We start from the raw sequence: 16,672 nt of genomic DNA on the forward strand, positions 1-16,672 counted from the left end.
GTGAGTCACTGAACATGATGTAATTTGTTTCCTCTGCGAAGAGGACACAAATTAGTAGTTGAATTACCTTAAATACAGCTGCGACCTCAGAAGTATTAATTCAGCAAATACGAGTTAATTTAAATATTTTGTGTTTATTTTTTATTATTATGAATATTCTTTACTCATTTTTGAGTTGTTGACGCATTGATATATATCTTAATAATTTCGTTATATTCATTAATGATATTATTTAAAATATTTTTTTTAATTTTTCGGGCGGTATAGATTTTTTTGGTAGATGAGTTCGATGTTTATTTGATTTAAAGAGTTCCAAGAGGGTATTATAAAGCGTTTTAGGTTAATAATTCTAGATATATTAATTTTTTGTTTTTCATTAAATAATTTTTGCATACTAAAAAATTTTATTTTTTATTTTTTTTAAACTTTCATAACAGTCAATATTTAGAGCTTTTTTTAATGAAAAATTTTAATGGATTGATAACGATTTTAGTATAAGAACTTATTCAGTTATACGTATTTTGATCGTTAAAAATAGTAATAAATAATTTTATATAATAAAAGTATAATACTTTTATATTAGTATGCGTGAAGTATACTTTTCTTAAGGTTATTTATCTTATCCTATAAATACACGTTGTGTATTTCATTTTATTTGGAAATATTATTTTATTTTAACATGTCCATTATTGTTATTTTAGTGTTCATTTAATTGTGTAGATAGAGAGATATAGAAATTAGTCATATAACCATATTCACAATGTTATAATCTTTTTATATAAAGCTGTTTTACTATTATATTATTTTTGTTATAAAATCAACATGTATTATTGTAATTTAGACTTTTGTGTGTTCGCTACATTTTGGTTTACTTGATCAATCTGTTAATGCAACTCCCTTTAATAATTAGTGTTCGGTTGTCTTTAATAGAATGTAATAAATATAGATGAAAACATTTATAGACAAAATTAATCTCGTGTCAGGTACCGAATATTATATTAAATGATTATCAGTTGATGAATTGATCATATTTTTTTTATTATAACGAAAAAAAAAATGGTACATTAAAAAAGGGTTATTAAAGGTCTTGTTACGATTAGTTAGAGGTGTAAGACGCTTTTTCAGTGTAATCTTTACGATTTCCGGTTGGGATAAACGTCAACAAAAACCCACGGGGAATGTTTAACGTGTCGCTAATGATCAGTACACACTTCTTTGCCTAAGACCACAAGACTATTAAAATTTCATTAAGCTCACCAAATTATCCAAGCCTACAGTTCATATCATCTTAAGTTAAGACGTCAAAGATTAAATAAAAATTATTATGGAATTTAATTTGCATTTATAATATGACGGCGCTCCAGGTAGGCAATAATGCTACATTACCGCATAACGTTTTAATAACAAACTGAATACCTTCATTTTTAGATAACTATGCGTTTATTATTTATTCAAGAGATAAAAAGTTTTTTATGAATGTATAAGTATAATTTTTTAATATTATTCATGGTAGAACTATTGCTACGATATAATTTTCAAGAATCCGTAAAATAATTTGAAAATTTGTTAACTTTTTTAAATAATAAACATCTATTTAATTTTTAGCCTTTGAAACAATACGGTAAAATAAACACCGAGAAAACAAAGTTGAAATGAAAAAATATTCGAGTATTTACTCATTTAAAAGGATGTTTAGATATAATTGAGGTATTTTAAATCTTTTTTTATATTATTACCATTATATCTATAATGGTTTTATGTAATTTTATTGAATATACTTACTGATCAAATCATCAGGAGACACTAATTTAGAATATATTAAAACATATCCAAGTACGTAATCATTTGTTGGGTTGTTAGCATTGAGGTCAGTCCACCGGAGTCGAATGCTTGTAGGTGTTGTATCATTACAACTAAGATCATCCGGTGGTGAACCTAAAACTGAAAATAACATATTACCGTGAAGCTTTAGCACTAAATATTTCATCTCAAATATGTTTCGGTCGACCAACCTTTTATTTCTAACTCCATGGCGGCTTCGTGTTTACCAAGAGAATTTTCGGCTACACACACATAACGACCCGAGTCGGCAGCATTTACTTTGCTTATTATCAATTTTGATCTGACCAACGTGTCTGTGTATATTTCTTCAACATTATATCTATAAAATTTTAATTTTAATTTCAAATTTGTTGAGTTGATATACTAATTAAAAAAAAATAAAATCATTTCAATTTTAAATATAATCATGGTCCTTATACAAATTTCAATTGGATGATTTATTTATTTAAATTAATGTAATTATATTAAGTTGTTAGAACCAAAGACATATATTTTTAAGTAGCTATACTTAAGTATAGCTCGTAACACCTTATAGCTATACAGTTGAAAAATCGCCAACAAAATAGTGTTTTAAAATGTTTTTCGCAATACCTTTGCTCTGTTCATTTAGTATATAAAACTCCAGTTGAAATAACGCCAGACCATTTTCTGTTATAATGATCCAATAAATTCGCAAAGTGGATACAAGATTGTTTGGTCGCTTTGCTTAGCTTAGGTGTTGCCCACAAAATTTTAAATTATTTTTTATAAGCTGAATTATAATTGTTTAACATTAGATTAAGTGTAATTTTAATTAAGGGTAGTGAAAAAATAATCTCAGATACATATTAAATTATGAATTAGCATAATTTTATAAAAAATGTATAAATAATATTTCGCTAGATTGCTGATTAAGAATAAAGTTTTTAAAAGTTTTTTTTTGTGAATATTTGAATTAATAATTCTATAGTAAGATAAAAAAAAATTAATATTCATTTAGTAGTTTGTTTATTCTTTCAAAACAACTTGATGTTAAATTATTTTTATTTTTATTATTCTTCAATTCTGTTCTAATTTATTCTTTAATAAATGTTAACATTTATTAATTTACGTGTGATATTTAATGAGGTGATACTTTTTTAATTTTAGGGTGTATGATATCGTTAAAATAATTATTCCGTGTCTAATTAATTTTGATAGATTTGGTATAACAAATTTTAATCTATTATTTACAATAATATAACAAAGGGTTAAAAAATCTTCAAGTAATAAAAATCCATAAGTTTCGTATAACAGTTACTACTACTCCTATTGCTGTCACGAACAGAACGTGTATTTTCCTGGAGTACATTTCAAATACGTGACTGAAATGTGAACAAATAAAGAAAGTTAAAAAAAAATGTACTTCACTATATTTGTTAGCCAAACCGTTTTTCTGTTATGTTGTTTTACTATATTTATATAGAGTGATCCGTTTATCATAATCCTCTTAAAGACTTGTTCACTCAAATAATTACAATATTTTGTAAAATATTGTATTTGTAAAAGAATTATCCTTTCTATTAATTTATCAGTAATTAATTAATTTTTAGCATTATCCCATATACTTTAAAAAGGTGTCAATTAAATTTGATCTTAAATGGCAGCATGTATATTATTTAAATAGCTTATAAAATAAAAAACGATTTAATTGAGAAATTACGGGTCAATATTAACTCTAGAACCATTAATTCGGGAATTATAGCATTTTAAAATGTGCTCTGGGGGGGGAGGCGCAGTCATGAATATTTTTATCATTAGACATTTTCTCACTTTTCTTCCTGTCAACGTATAAAAATATTAATAACTTTCGAATTGCTGGTTTAAAAGTTGTTATAATTTTGTAATGTTATCTTAATTAGATAATTTTCTATTGTGTAATATAGTTAAATATGTATGTTGTCATTTAAAAAAAATTAAGTTGACACCACTATAAGTTTCTGATAAATCAAGAAATACACGTAACAATAAAATAAACATTTTGTTTTCAATAATGTAATTATCTTGCGAATTATTTGTGACAACTGGATCACTCTGTATAAATAACTATATTGTTTTTGTTGTTCCGCTCGTGGTATTAGTATAATTTTTAAAGGTTTACGTTTTGTTTTTTATGGGAAAACGAAAATCGTTTTTATTTTTCTTGGACTGTATATGTTTATTTTTAAAGATTCTGTATCAATAGTTCCTCCATCTTCACCTTAGTCCCACAAGTTCACAAGAAACAGCAATATTCGAATACCATTAAATTATCCGGTAAACGGACCATAAAACACGAGATTTATGATCAATTCAAAGTCAACCGTGCGTTAATAACACAGATACATAAAACATTATTTTAGTGAATTTAATTATAATAGCGGCTCATTTTTGTATTTTATTCGTTTAATTAATATTTATTTTGCAGGGCATTAGACCGTATTAAAACAGCCTCGTAACTGTCGTCGGTGAAATAGGTAAGTATAAAACTATGTTTAAGTCCCATACCTACGAACGGTTCCAAATATTATTATTGACTATCTTTGTATTACTATAACTCCCAAGAGTAGATACCGCAATATTATTTTGAACGTTTGTTTGACGTTTATGGAATTTAGGTGAGCCGCACGCATTTCTGATAAAATAATGCAAACTCTATGGTATTTAATTACACAACGCTCAACTCCGTGGTCATTAAACGGATAGTAGACGTTAACGTTATGACTTTAGAAATTTAATGACGCAATTTAACAATTGAACACCCGACTACCATAGAAACGTTACAAAGTGTCAATGGGTCGGTGTTATGTCTTTAAACTCATTTTGTTTTTAAACGGTATAAAAGTTTTCTATGAGAATTCCATTTGAATCGTCAAACCATTTGAAATTTATTTAGAGGCATCATTATTTATTTTCATTAAAATAAGAAAAAATCGTACGCCTTAAAATAATATACCCCAGTGTATATAAATGAAAACTCAGTATTAAACTCACAGTTTAAAAAATTATAAAATTAAGTACAAAACTTAAAAACCAAAATTTATTTTAAATGTTTTTAATTTTTACTTAATTGTTATTTCTAGTTAACTGTGAAGAGTAGTTTCAGGTTTAATTCTAAAAAAATATGGATTTTAATTTTATAATTTTAATCTATCACGTGATTACATACAGAGTGTTCAGTAAATATGGAACACAAGTCAATTATTATAAACAATCAGAAAAATAGAAACCCGTTTCTTTATTTACTGAACACCCTATATAAATATCAAAGGAATATTCTATTTAGTATCCAATATAAATCCACGATTATTAAAAACCACGCGTGGGTTTATACTGGCAACTTCATATTTTTATATAATTTACTTCTTAGTCTTAAATCATAGTAGGAAATACTGAGTATTGAAAAAGGATCGTTTATATTAAAGTTTTTTAAACGATACTGTAGCGTATATTCAATATTGTATGAGATAGAGCAAGAAAGAGTTCCTATTTCATCCGATCGTTACCCATAACTTATTATTATATTTTATGACGTACATTGATATACGACGTTATTACCTAGGATTCGCGCTTTTGTAGCTCAGTTGGATGGATCCTTTGATCCATGATATGTGTATCGGTTGGTCTCCAGTCGCTTCACAAGCCATCGTCGCTATGCCGCCATTTATCGACGTATACTTGGTGTTGGGAAGTATTATGTGCGGCAAGTCTGGAACACATAGAATAATGAAAAAGTCGGTAACAGCGTAATATGCAAATAAATAACTCAAACTGTCGACAATATTGTATTTTTCTCTTTAAAATCGTCTCACGTTTATTTACAAGAGCCCAGATGGTATCGGAATCAATCCTATTTCGCCATTTAAGCAATAAATAGACATTAAAGGGGCAATTTGTTTGAATGCTTAAGGTACTGAATAACTACCGAACTTAAATGATAATTTTTTACTTGTCTAGTTTTCAAATAATTTCTCAATGAAACAATAAAAAAAAACATTGATATATGATTTACTATAGTTAAAAAAAAGGATTAAAATGTGCGAATTCAAAGTATAAAGAGCCTTTTAAAATTTGTCGATTCATAGCTTTATACAATTTTCTTAAATCCTTAAAAAGGAAGCAAACATAAAGAAATATTTTAGTTTTACTCTAAAAATTCTTTTTAACTTCACCTTGCACATTCAGATGGATAATTGAACTTATTGGGGAGCCAATGTCGTTACTGGCTTCACACATGTAGTAACCCTCATGTTTTTTGGTTACTTTATTTATTATTAAACTACCATCAGCCGTTACATTGTCGTTAACGTCCGTAAACTGGTCTGAATCTTTACCTGAAAAAGTTTTACAGGAAAAATACATTTAAAAAACGGACACATTGATATTTAAAATAATTTACTAGATCCTTTTCTCCACTTAATAGTCGGTTTAGGGTGTCCTGATGCTGAACAGTTAATTTCCGCTTGGTCGTCTCGTATCACATTCACATCCTTAGGCTCAAAGATCCATTCGGGAGCGACTAAAAACATTGTTTTATGAGGTTATTACTTGGAATATACTATTAGATATGAGGTCAAATTCTAAATGTGTTGACTAGAGTGGTGTAAAACATGCAATCGCATAAAACGCGGTGTGACGTGTAAATAGAGGTTATTTAATTGAAAGTGCAATTATAATTACGATTTAAAATGTTTTATACCATCAACAATGAGATCCGCTAAATAAATTTTTAAAAAGATTTATTTTACAGAAAACTGACAGTGTTTTTTTTTGTAATTAATTTAAAGTAATAAATGAAAGTATAGATTTATACTAATATTTGATTTTTCTCAAGAAGAGTATAATAACTATGTTATATTTTAAAATTCATTTATACCATTTAGGTTGTGAAATGTTTATTATGGTTCATACTTGTTGATAAATATGGATAAGATAAATAATGATTATAATATAATTAGGTTTCATGAATTTAAGATGGTTATGTTTGTTTCTTTTAAAAGTAATATTTGCAAGACAGTAGAAAATTTAATTATTTTCCCTTGACATATAAGCTGGGAGATGATTTTTTACGTGCGTGTTGTACCGTTGACGTTGAGATGGGCCGTATAAGAAGCACTGTGTACCGGATTGGCGGCCACACAAGTATAGTCTCCTGTATCTGACCGGGAAACGTTGTTCACGGTTAATATGGTTGAGTACTCGTTGAACGGGGTTATGTCGGCACCACTCGACCCGTGGTGTACCCGACCGTCTTTCAGCCAGGTGATATTTAACGGTAAATCGCCTTGGTGAACCGTACAAGCCACTTGTACCCTAGACCCTTCAGCGAGCTTGGAAAAATAAAATGGTGTGATTTCCGGAGGTGCTGTAAACATAATAAAAACAAAGCGTGCAACAACAAAAACACACAGTGCAGTTATGCGGTGTATATAAGTTTTGTTGTTTTCGTAAGGCATATAATTTATTTAATGAGAGTGTATATTATAACTAATTATTCATAAGGAACGAACATATAAGAGGGAGTACAGATGTAGCATTAATCTTGTATAAGATGAGTGAAAATAGACTTAGATGGTTTTGGTCGTGTATTATGGTCATTATGAGGAGAGAGGAATCGTAAGCTGTGAGAACAGTTATAGAAATGAATATTGAAGCAATAAGAGGTAGAGGAAGACCAAAAAGGAGATGGAGGTATTTTATTGAATATAATACGAGGATAGCTGATGTGGGAAATTTTGACAAGTGGAAATTTAGGATAAAAGTGACAGACACCAAGTAGTTGGGATAAAGGCGAGAAAAAAGAAGAAGTATATTATAACTATTTAATATTCTATATCATACAGTGATTTTACTGTCCGTGCAGTTTGTGCAAAATAATGCAGTATTGTTTGTTAAAAATAAAGTAGCGAAAAAAATGTAATTTTCAAATAAAATATTCTACACGAATATATAAAATAAGTTTAATGTACCTAAATTAAAAAAGGATTGATTGTTTAATGGAAAATTTCTTACTTAACTCCAATATAGCCAAAATTATTGATTTTCGGTTATGTATATACCTATATAACTTAATCTTTTACAAATACTTATCACGAATCATTATTATTGATTTAAGCCAGATTTTCCTGGTGAAGATTATAAAGTTATAAATATTTTAAAAAATTGAAACCAACGTATTGATTTTTTAATTTATAGTACATAAAGCGCTTAGTTAATATATAGCGTTTACGCAAAAAAAAAAAATATACATGTTTATAATGACTATATGTGCTGCTAGATAAGAGGTAGTGCTTGGCAAATAAAATTTGTGCGGTAATAAAGAATAAATCATTGTGCAGTGATCTTGAGCTGTGCTTCAGAGTAACGAAAAATAAAAAGTACCAAGTACGGTTAAAGTGACAGTATGATCGACAGTAGCCACAGGATTGGACGCTCTGCATGTGTAATTACCCTCGTGGGCCAACTTTATACTTTCAATCAGTAATGAGCTGCTATACTCGTTCTGATAGGATATGGACAGCGGTGGTACCGCTGCCGCAGCATCTAATGTCTGGTTGTTTTTTAACCAATGAATGCTCAGCGGACCGTCCCCCTTAGTTATAAAACATTGCCATCCTACGCGACCTCCTTCGTGATAACCTTCTCCTATTGTGAATGGATGTATATTTGGAGGCTCTGCAACATATTTGATGCTCAGTTGTATCCTTTAAAGGTTTAGGACGCTGTTTGTCTTCGTAGAAGAGTCAGTAAGGAAATTTCAAAAGTTGTCTTCTACTTACAGAAATTGTAGAATTTGGAGTGGTTAGTGAAACTATTTCAATACGAGTGTAGTTGGAAAAATTCAAAGATTTACGCAATTAAATACTGCGAATTTGTTTTAATGGCTTTATATGCGCAATAAAAAAATACAATGAATCATCATCGTACTCAAAATTTGTAAAAACGTGTTTTTGTTATGAGAATAATTTACACGATTTAATTTATTTTACAGCACAAAGAAACTTATAAAGTGACTTAGAATTTAAATAAAACTGGATACCCATTCGTATCATTTTTATAAAATGTATAGGTTTGGTTAAATTATATTTATTATATTTCAAAACTACAACAATTGGTAGAGTAAATGTATAACTAGTAAGTCATATAGAAATTAATGAATGATTCAGATGAATATTATTCAATGATAATCTGTAAAAAAAATTTCTTTGGTGATTTAACTTAATCAATTACATACTTACCAATAACATTAACATCTACTGATGCTTTTACAGCGTGCTTATCATTGCTTCCTTCACAAAAATACATTCCTTGGTCAGTCTTTTTTTGTATGTTATCTATGATAATTGAGCCATTTGCAAATACCTTGTACCGCTTGTTGGTCGATTTTGCCCCAGGCAATTTCTTATTGTCTAAAACACAGAAATGTTTATAAAAAACAAAATAAAAATATAAGAGAAAAAAATTATAAATGAACAAAAAAAAAAAAAATAGTATTGTTATGCGATGAAGTAGGTATATGATAAAATATTGTTAAAAGTTTTCTTAGAGTAGGTGCGCCCAGGGGTCTATATTTTTCAAAACTTACTCATTGTTAATCCAATAGATATTGTCGCCGTTGTATAAAACAGTATACCATTAAAAAAGAAAAATTTAAACAATGGAGAACATGAAAAAACCAAATCAGCATCAACGTGCATACTTTATGTAGAGTCTACTTACTACCCGGTCGACTATTTTATGACGGGAAAATCATACACAATGGCCTAACCATAACTTCATTTGCTATTCATTCGAATAAAAGAACATTTTTCAAATTAAAATGTATGTAAAATTTCGAGACGCGTTTCTTCATTAATATTTAAAATGTAGTCATATTTTTCAGTCTAGTGTACTTGAGGAGTAAGTGTTCTAGTAGAGGCTAGACTTTTAAATGATTTTAATGAACCTCTAGGCATCATAATAGTATCCCAACCAAAGCAAACATAGTTTACATCAAGGTTCTTTTTGTTATATACAGTTGTTATTGTTATAATAAGTGTAAATTTAAATATTAATACATTTTACATCAACGAAAATCAAACGTCCCTATCAATTAGTTTAAAAAAAATATTAATCAGGTGTACAGAAATTAATTACCAAGTTACACATTTCTAGAAAATAAAATCTTTATCAATATACTAGTTATATTAATTTAATTTAACGTTGTATATACACGTAAATAAAATAATGATGATTAATTTTAAACTGCTTGAAAAGTCAGACGATAGAGTTCAATGTAGTCTTTAGTATTCTATCTATTTATTTGTTTAGAATAATAAAAATGTTAAGGTTTCATTTTAGTTAGTTCAAAGTGAGGACTAAATTGAATAAATTTAAAGTAGTTCTCTAAGAGTTAGGCTTAGTTTAATATAAACTTAAATTTTGGTGTTATTAATTATATTTTGCGATCGTCAAAAAAATCTACGTCAATCAGTACTCCGATAGAATTTAATCCGACAAAATTTAAAATTTTGATGATTTAAGTTAGTTCAACGTTTAAAGAGAAATAACTTCAAGACGTCGTTTGTGTTGAACGATACTGAAAATAAGATTTATAATTACGAGTAAAAAATTATTGACAGAGAATATATTAATTAAACAAATTTGAAAAGTTGTGATGAAGTATCATTTATATAATAACAAAATATAACTGGAGTTATTTATTCGTGGCTTAAAGTTTTTAAAAATTGACGGATATTTTAATTTTTAGCATCAACAAATTTACTGGTAATAGTAGTAAATGGATTTCAAAGATTAATATTAGAATATTTGTTTGAACTTGTTTTATTGATGTGCAATGGTTTTAATCATAACCCATTTTAGCTTCGAAGCGAAGCTGAGGAGGTATTGGTTTTACTAAGATTTTTTTTTTTTTGTGTCTGTTACCACTTTTTCTCAGCTCTCACCGAACCGATTTCTTTCAATGATACGTCAATAGATCACAAATCGTATCTAGTCAAAGGCATTACCCTCAAAAATTGAAAAAAATGCCCTCTTTCCCCGTAAATGGGGGAAACCTCCAAAAAAAGTTACAAATTTAAAAATCGCTAATTTTCGAAATTTTTTCAATTTTTTTTACTTAAAATTGTTATANTTACAAATTTAAAAATCGCTAATTTTCGAAATTTTTTCAATTTTTTTTACTTTTTTAAAAATAACCGAATCAATATAATTTATTTTTATATAGATGCATGATGTCATTACCTTTCATTTGGTATATTTTTTTTATATCTGAACCTTTACTTGCCCACAGGGGGGATTTAAAATGACAACTTTTTCACAAAAAATTAATTTTTTCAATTTGATTTTTGAAAATGTTCCGGAAGGTTTGACACTTTAATATATATCTTAAATTAAAGCTAATGTAATATAATTTGTTATGAAAAAAAAAGAAATTTCGGACTTTATTTTATCTTCACGGTGAAAATGGCTACCGAATGCTATTTTTGTGTGAAAATTTTCGATTTTGTATTTTACATTTTTAAATTTATTATGCTATAACTTTTTGAAAAGTGTATGGATCAACATTATTTTTTTATGAGAAATAATATTTTTTAATAATCCCTTTTTCATTCGATATACTTTATCTTAATTAGGATATTAATAATGAACTAGCAGATCATGTAGATTTTGGAATAATCCACCAATTTTTTAAAATTAAACACTATCTAAAGATTTGCATCGAAGCGTTTTTTTTTATAGTGATTTTAATCACTGTCAGATATCATTATACTTGATCCATCTATACCACGTCACCACTGTGCCGCGATCCCCCTATGCTTGGTTTTTTTTTATAAACATGAATACAATTAGTTAATCTATGAAGTCATTTTTGTTGGGTACTATTTTACTTTATCTTGAAATGTCATACCCATTATATATCTTTATTTTCTAAATAAAAATCATAACGAAAACCTTTTTATAATTAAATCTTCTGAACTACAGATATTTTTCAAATAATAATCAACTGTTTATTGTATTTTTGCTCTAATAGCTCTTTTTTATATTCACACTCACTAATCATTGATAGTATTATTTAGTACACTTTGAACTATTATTAATTAATAAAATATTAATATGATTACAGGTATTTGGTAACGTGATAATAAAAACATTCAAAATAATATAACAGATTTTAATATTTGTTTACCTTTTTCCCAGTTGATGTTGAATATCGGATAACCTGATATAGGACAAGTCATGTGAAGTTGTTGACCAGCTCGTGCAATAATTTTAGGTGTTTTTTTAGCAACCGGATTACCTGCAAAAATAAATTATAAATGTTGAAAAGGAAAACTTTAAGTTTATTTTTAATGAAATCAGAATATGTAAATTGTTTTATTAGCTTTGGTGTGAAGCTATGAAGATATTAATTTTGCTATATAGTGACCGTCACATATATTTATTTATTAGAAATATATTCTAATATTTTTTTTAACAAATATTTAAAAATTTTAATCTATAACTTATTCACATCATATCATGATACACTACACTGAAAATTTACTGAATTATATACTTTTTATATTTGTGAATGTAAATAGAGTTGTATTTTGATTTGAAAAAAGAACATATAAAAAAGAGGGAGACAAATAAAAGGTCGAATAATATTATTTATTCTTTTTTAATGAAGATAAAGACTAGGGTAATTTACCTCAATCAGTTCAGAAAAATTAAATAAAAAAACAAGGGATGTGAAAAAGAATTGAGCATGAAATTCATAGGATTGCCTGTGTAGTTATTATAAAGAATGGATTTGAGTATTTTAACAATAAGGGATCTTTGAAATTCATTTATATACAACTTGAATTATTATTTATTTACTTTAGCCGATAAAATTTCATTTACACAAATAATAAACTAAAACAGGATGCGCAACAAAACTTGAGAGTATAATAATTTTTTTTTTTTAAGTAAAATGTATGTAAACCGATTATGTTGTATGGGAAGTTTTCGTGTGGGTTATAACATATTAGAGTGCTTACGACATTGTTACTGGATGAATTTCTTAATTGCTGTACTAAACACCGGGGTACCGGTTAAGCGATATCCATTTTATTAGTCTTGAGGGACTTTATTTAGAACTAAATGACACCAGGTGCTTGAAAAAGCACCTGGTGGTAAAATGCCTATAAAAGAAAAAAAGGTTCAATGTACAAATTATTGCCGTCGGCTATCGATATTTCTTTAATAGCGGTTCTATTATCATTACCCAAGATATGAATGAATAAATATTTTCTACGTAAAAATAGTTTCGAAGTAGTTCTGCATTTTCTGTTTAGAATGTATCTCAAAAGACATATAAAATATATAATAATAATTATAGGGATTGTTTTGTTCGAACATCATGGAAACAATAATAATCCCTTGGTCAGTTTGAATTCACAAGTATCTTGAATGTCTATTATACAGAACTAACAGTAACTATTAATTAAGTCATTATTTTAGACACTTTGTAGATGGTCTGTTTTAATTGAATTTTGGGAATACTATTTGTGAAATAGTATTCAAAACATTATTTACACAATCGATGCTTAACTATTATTACATTGTTTTGTGTCAGGATATGTGAACAAGGTTAGTGTCATAGGCAAGCGTTAAATACATGGGCTATTGAAAACACTTCATACTATTTAATTTTAAATAAATACGATGACAATAGTTCTGCATTTTATTTTTCACTGAAAACTAAATGTTGCAACAATAATACTCATAAGTTGATAGTGTGATGGCATAAATTTAGTATAAATGCTTTTGTGATTATATATAGAATTTTAGTATAAGTAAATAATACTTTATAGATCCATTAAAATAAGTTTTATAACTTTGCTTTGAATAAAAAAAAGACCAAAACTATATATATATTTTTTTTATACAAAAAATATAATCTGTATAAAAAACTATATTTGTAATGATTATTGAAATGTTGAAAGTTGTAAAAATAACATGCATAGACAAACCGTAAATTTGTAATTTAGCCGAATGTGATATTTTTCCAGCTCGATTGGATACAACACATTCGTATACACCACCATCTTCCACTTGAACTTTTGTTATGTTAAAATGGCTTATGACATCACCTGTTTCCGTGACATATTGACTAACTGACACTCGCCTGTAAAATATTTCATAGAATCAACATATATATTTCTAAACTTTCTCAATGCTAAAATTTTTTATGCATTTTTTTTCTTTATTTATTCACAAGAAGAGAAAAATTATACAAACAATATTCAAAACAATATTTGAAAAAAAAATATTTATATATAAAACGAAACCTTAATAACTTTAAAATTTATTGGCACGAAATAAGACATTTTTTGTTTTAATACATTAAAGTGTCATTATTTGATGCTCAGTACAATTAATAAATAGTTTAAATAAGCTCATTCGAAAATTCGTAAAATTTTCAAAACAATAACCTATATATTATTCCTACTGCAATATTTGTAAATGCCGACTGTCTGTAAAGCGTATAGATATAACTACCCGTATGAGTCAGTTTACTTTGAAATACTCCAAATATAAAATTTAGTTTGTCTATATTATTTTAAAACTGTGCCTCGTAAAACTATTTATTTTGTTAAATTTCCTTGATTAAATATGAAATAAATTTGAAGGTAGTTAAAAAATAACTTACATTTTAGATAGCGGTATATCAAAGCCGTCAAACTTCCATGTGATGTGTGGAGTTGGAGTGCCGTAAGCTATACATTTCAGTGAAACATCCGGGCCGGGTTTTAAAAGATGACCAATAAACTTATACTTAAATGAAGGTTTAGAAGCTGTAAAAGTGAATCAATAATATAAAAAATAAGTTTTTATAATTATTTATGCATCAAATTAAGGTGTATATACAGTAATTTAATTGGGCTATTGATTGATTAATTTGTATTCGCCTATGGTCTATAGAATTATTATATAATTTTTTTTTTACTAGTAAATTAAAGTAAAAACCTTTTTTTTAGAAATTTAATAAGTCAAACAACATATTAATATAAGTTATCATTACACATATTAGATGTTGCAATGACAAAGTTTTGTAACTTTTTGCTCAAACTTAATTTGAAGCAAAATAATTTTCAAAAACGTTTAGGGTTATATAGTACTTTGCTGTAAAAATAATTTACTATTGTTTAACACAGATTAACTTGATTTTATGATACTCTGCAGATTTTCTTATAAAATTTCATTTGTCAGGCACGCGAGTTTATTTTATTTTTGCATAGGTCACACTTTTAGATTTAATTGTTTTTAATATTTTTAATTTTGAAAAAATAATTGTTCTCAGTGTCGGTTGGTAGATTAAGTGGTGATTTAAAAGACAAATTTATTGAAATATGATAAAATTAAAAATAATCAGTAATAGCATTAAATATTACTGAAATAATATTTAAGGGTATATAGAATCGCGTGGTACATTGATGCGCATATAACGATTTGGTTCTTTACGGCCAAACTATGCAGGTTTTCCCGTCCTCTCTCAAAGAAGAACTGAGTATTTTAGTTGAGAGTATTTTAAATATAAAAACAAAAGAAAGAAAAACATAATATTCGATATTGCAGAGCCTCATTTTATATTTTGCAGTAAAGAAAAACCTTTGGTTTATTAAGCATTGCATCCCGATGCCTTTTTTTAAAAGATTAAGGCGAAGTAAATACAAAATGTATATATATTGGACAGTAAATCTTTATTATCACTTAAAACTTGAGTTTTAATAATGAATTTTTTAGTTATTTTTGATATCATACACTAATCATTATAAATTAATTAAATGTTTTTTCACTATTTAACTTCTAAATAATTTAAAATATATACGATTAAATAACATAGCATGGACGTAACAAAAAGTAAATTTTCAGTCATGATTAAAACTAGTAAATATTTACTCATTTTCTTACTAATAAATAGAATTTAAACAACTGTACCTTGAAAGTTTTTTGATTAAATTCAATAAATTTAGAATGGTACATTATTTACTAAGAGATTATATACATGTACAGTAATAAAGCTTAAAGATATTTTTAAATGGCATAAATAGCATTTTCAGCTATCTTTTTAAATTATCAAATCAAAGCTATGAAACGAAATTATTTAGGTTTTCAGCAATTTTTCTCATAAAAGGTGATTAAAATATATTATCATTTTTTTCAGAAGTTAATAGTATCCTATGTTTCATAATTTTCAAAATAATAAAACTAATTCTATCTTTCTTCTTTCCCCTTTAATGTAGTATTAAGTCAAATTTTTTAAATAGAAACATATATGTTTAATTAGCTTAAACATAGTAAATGATCTAACTAAGAAAATGACTGGCCGCCAATAACCACTTTTGGACCAGTATTAGTACTTTATACTAAGACGGGAGAAGTAAAGTGGGTCTGTTTACTTTTATCTCTGTGCTGTGCGTATATAAACCACACTACTGTTTTTGCAATATTATAAAAGTGCTAAAATCTTTTAAAATGTCATAATATACTCAACACCACATAACATGAGATAACAGAAGGCTACTCTGTGCCAACAATAATGGTATTTTATTTGACCTTTTCGTTTAAGATAATCAACACTTCTATTTCAATACATTATTTTCATATTCTTAAAAGAACATAATTCTTTTCAGTAAAAAATATTTAAATAAATAACTTAGAGTAATATTTAACAAACGCATACTGTTTAATTGCATTATATTATACACGATTCATTCATAAATCGATTATTAGTCACTTTAAAATCATTCTTTCCTAGAAGAAATTTATAAATTACTATGATGTGTTTTTTTTTTTTTTTTTT

At 27.0% G+C, this 16,672-nt stretch overlaps 1 protein-coding gene across 3 annotated transcripts in view; it reads right to left on the reverse strand.

Moving 5' to 3' along the window:
• LOC126899545 (cell adhesion molecule Dscam2-like) overlaps window positions 1-16,672 on the reverse strand; it is a 119,744-nt gene that overhangs the window by 13,516 nt on the left and 89,556 nt on the right. Inside the window, exons 9-19 of one of the 3 annotated variants that reach the window (XM_050674552.1) lie at window positions 14,519-14,663; window positions 13,839-13,993; window positions 12,029-12,139; window positions 9,078-9,248; window positions 8,221-8,514; window positions 6,923-7,204; window positions 6,239-6,358; window positions 6,012-6,173; window positions 5,398-5,548; window positions 2,013-2,161; window positions 1,783-1,941 (exon numbers count right to left, since the gene is read on the reverse strand). In XM_050674552.1, the coding sequence (XP_050530509.1) occupies window positions 1,783-1,941; window positions 2,013-2,161; window positions 5,398-5,548; window positions 6,012-6,173; window positions 6,239-6,358; window positions 6,923-7,204; window positions 8,221-8,514; window positions 9,078-9,248; window positions 12,029-12,139; window positions 13,839-13,993; window positions 14,519-14,663 (1,899 nt within the window). The remainder of the gene's footprint in view (window positions 1-1,782; window positions 1,942-2,012; window positions 2,162-5,397; window positions 5,549-6,011; window positions 6,174-6,238; window positions 6,359-6,922; window positions 7,205-8,220; window positions 8,515-9,077; window positions 9,249-12,028; window positions 12,140-13,838; window positions 13,994-14,518; window positions 14,664-16,672) is intronic. The other 2 variants (XM_050674554.1, XM_050674553.1) reach the window with 2 other exon arrangements.

This window comes from Daktulosphaira vitifoliae, unplaced genomic scaffold, assembly GCF_025091365.1.
Source record: "Daktulosphaira vitifoliae isolate Bord-2020 unplaced genomic scaffold, ASM2509136v1 Scaffold_2, whole genome shotgun sequence".
In the NCBI taxonomy this organism is placed as follows: domain Eukaryota; kingdom Metazoa; phylum Arthropoda; class Insecta; order Hemiptera; family Phylloxeridae; genus Daktulosphaira; species Daktulosphaira vitifoliae.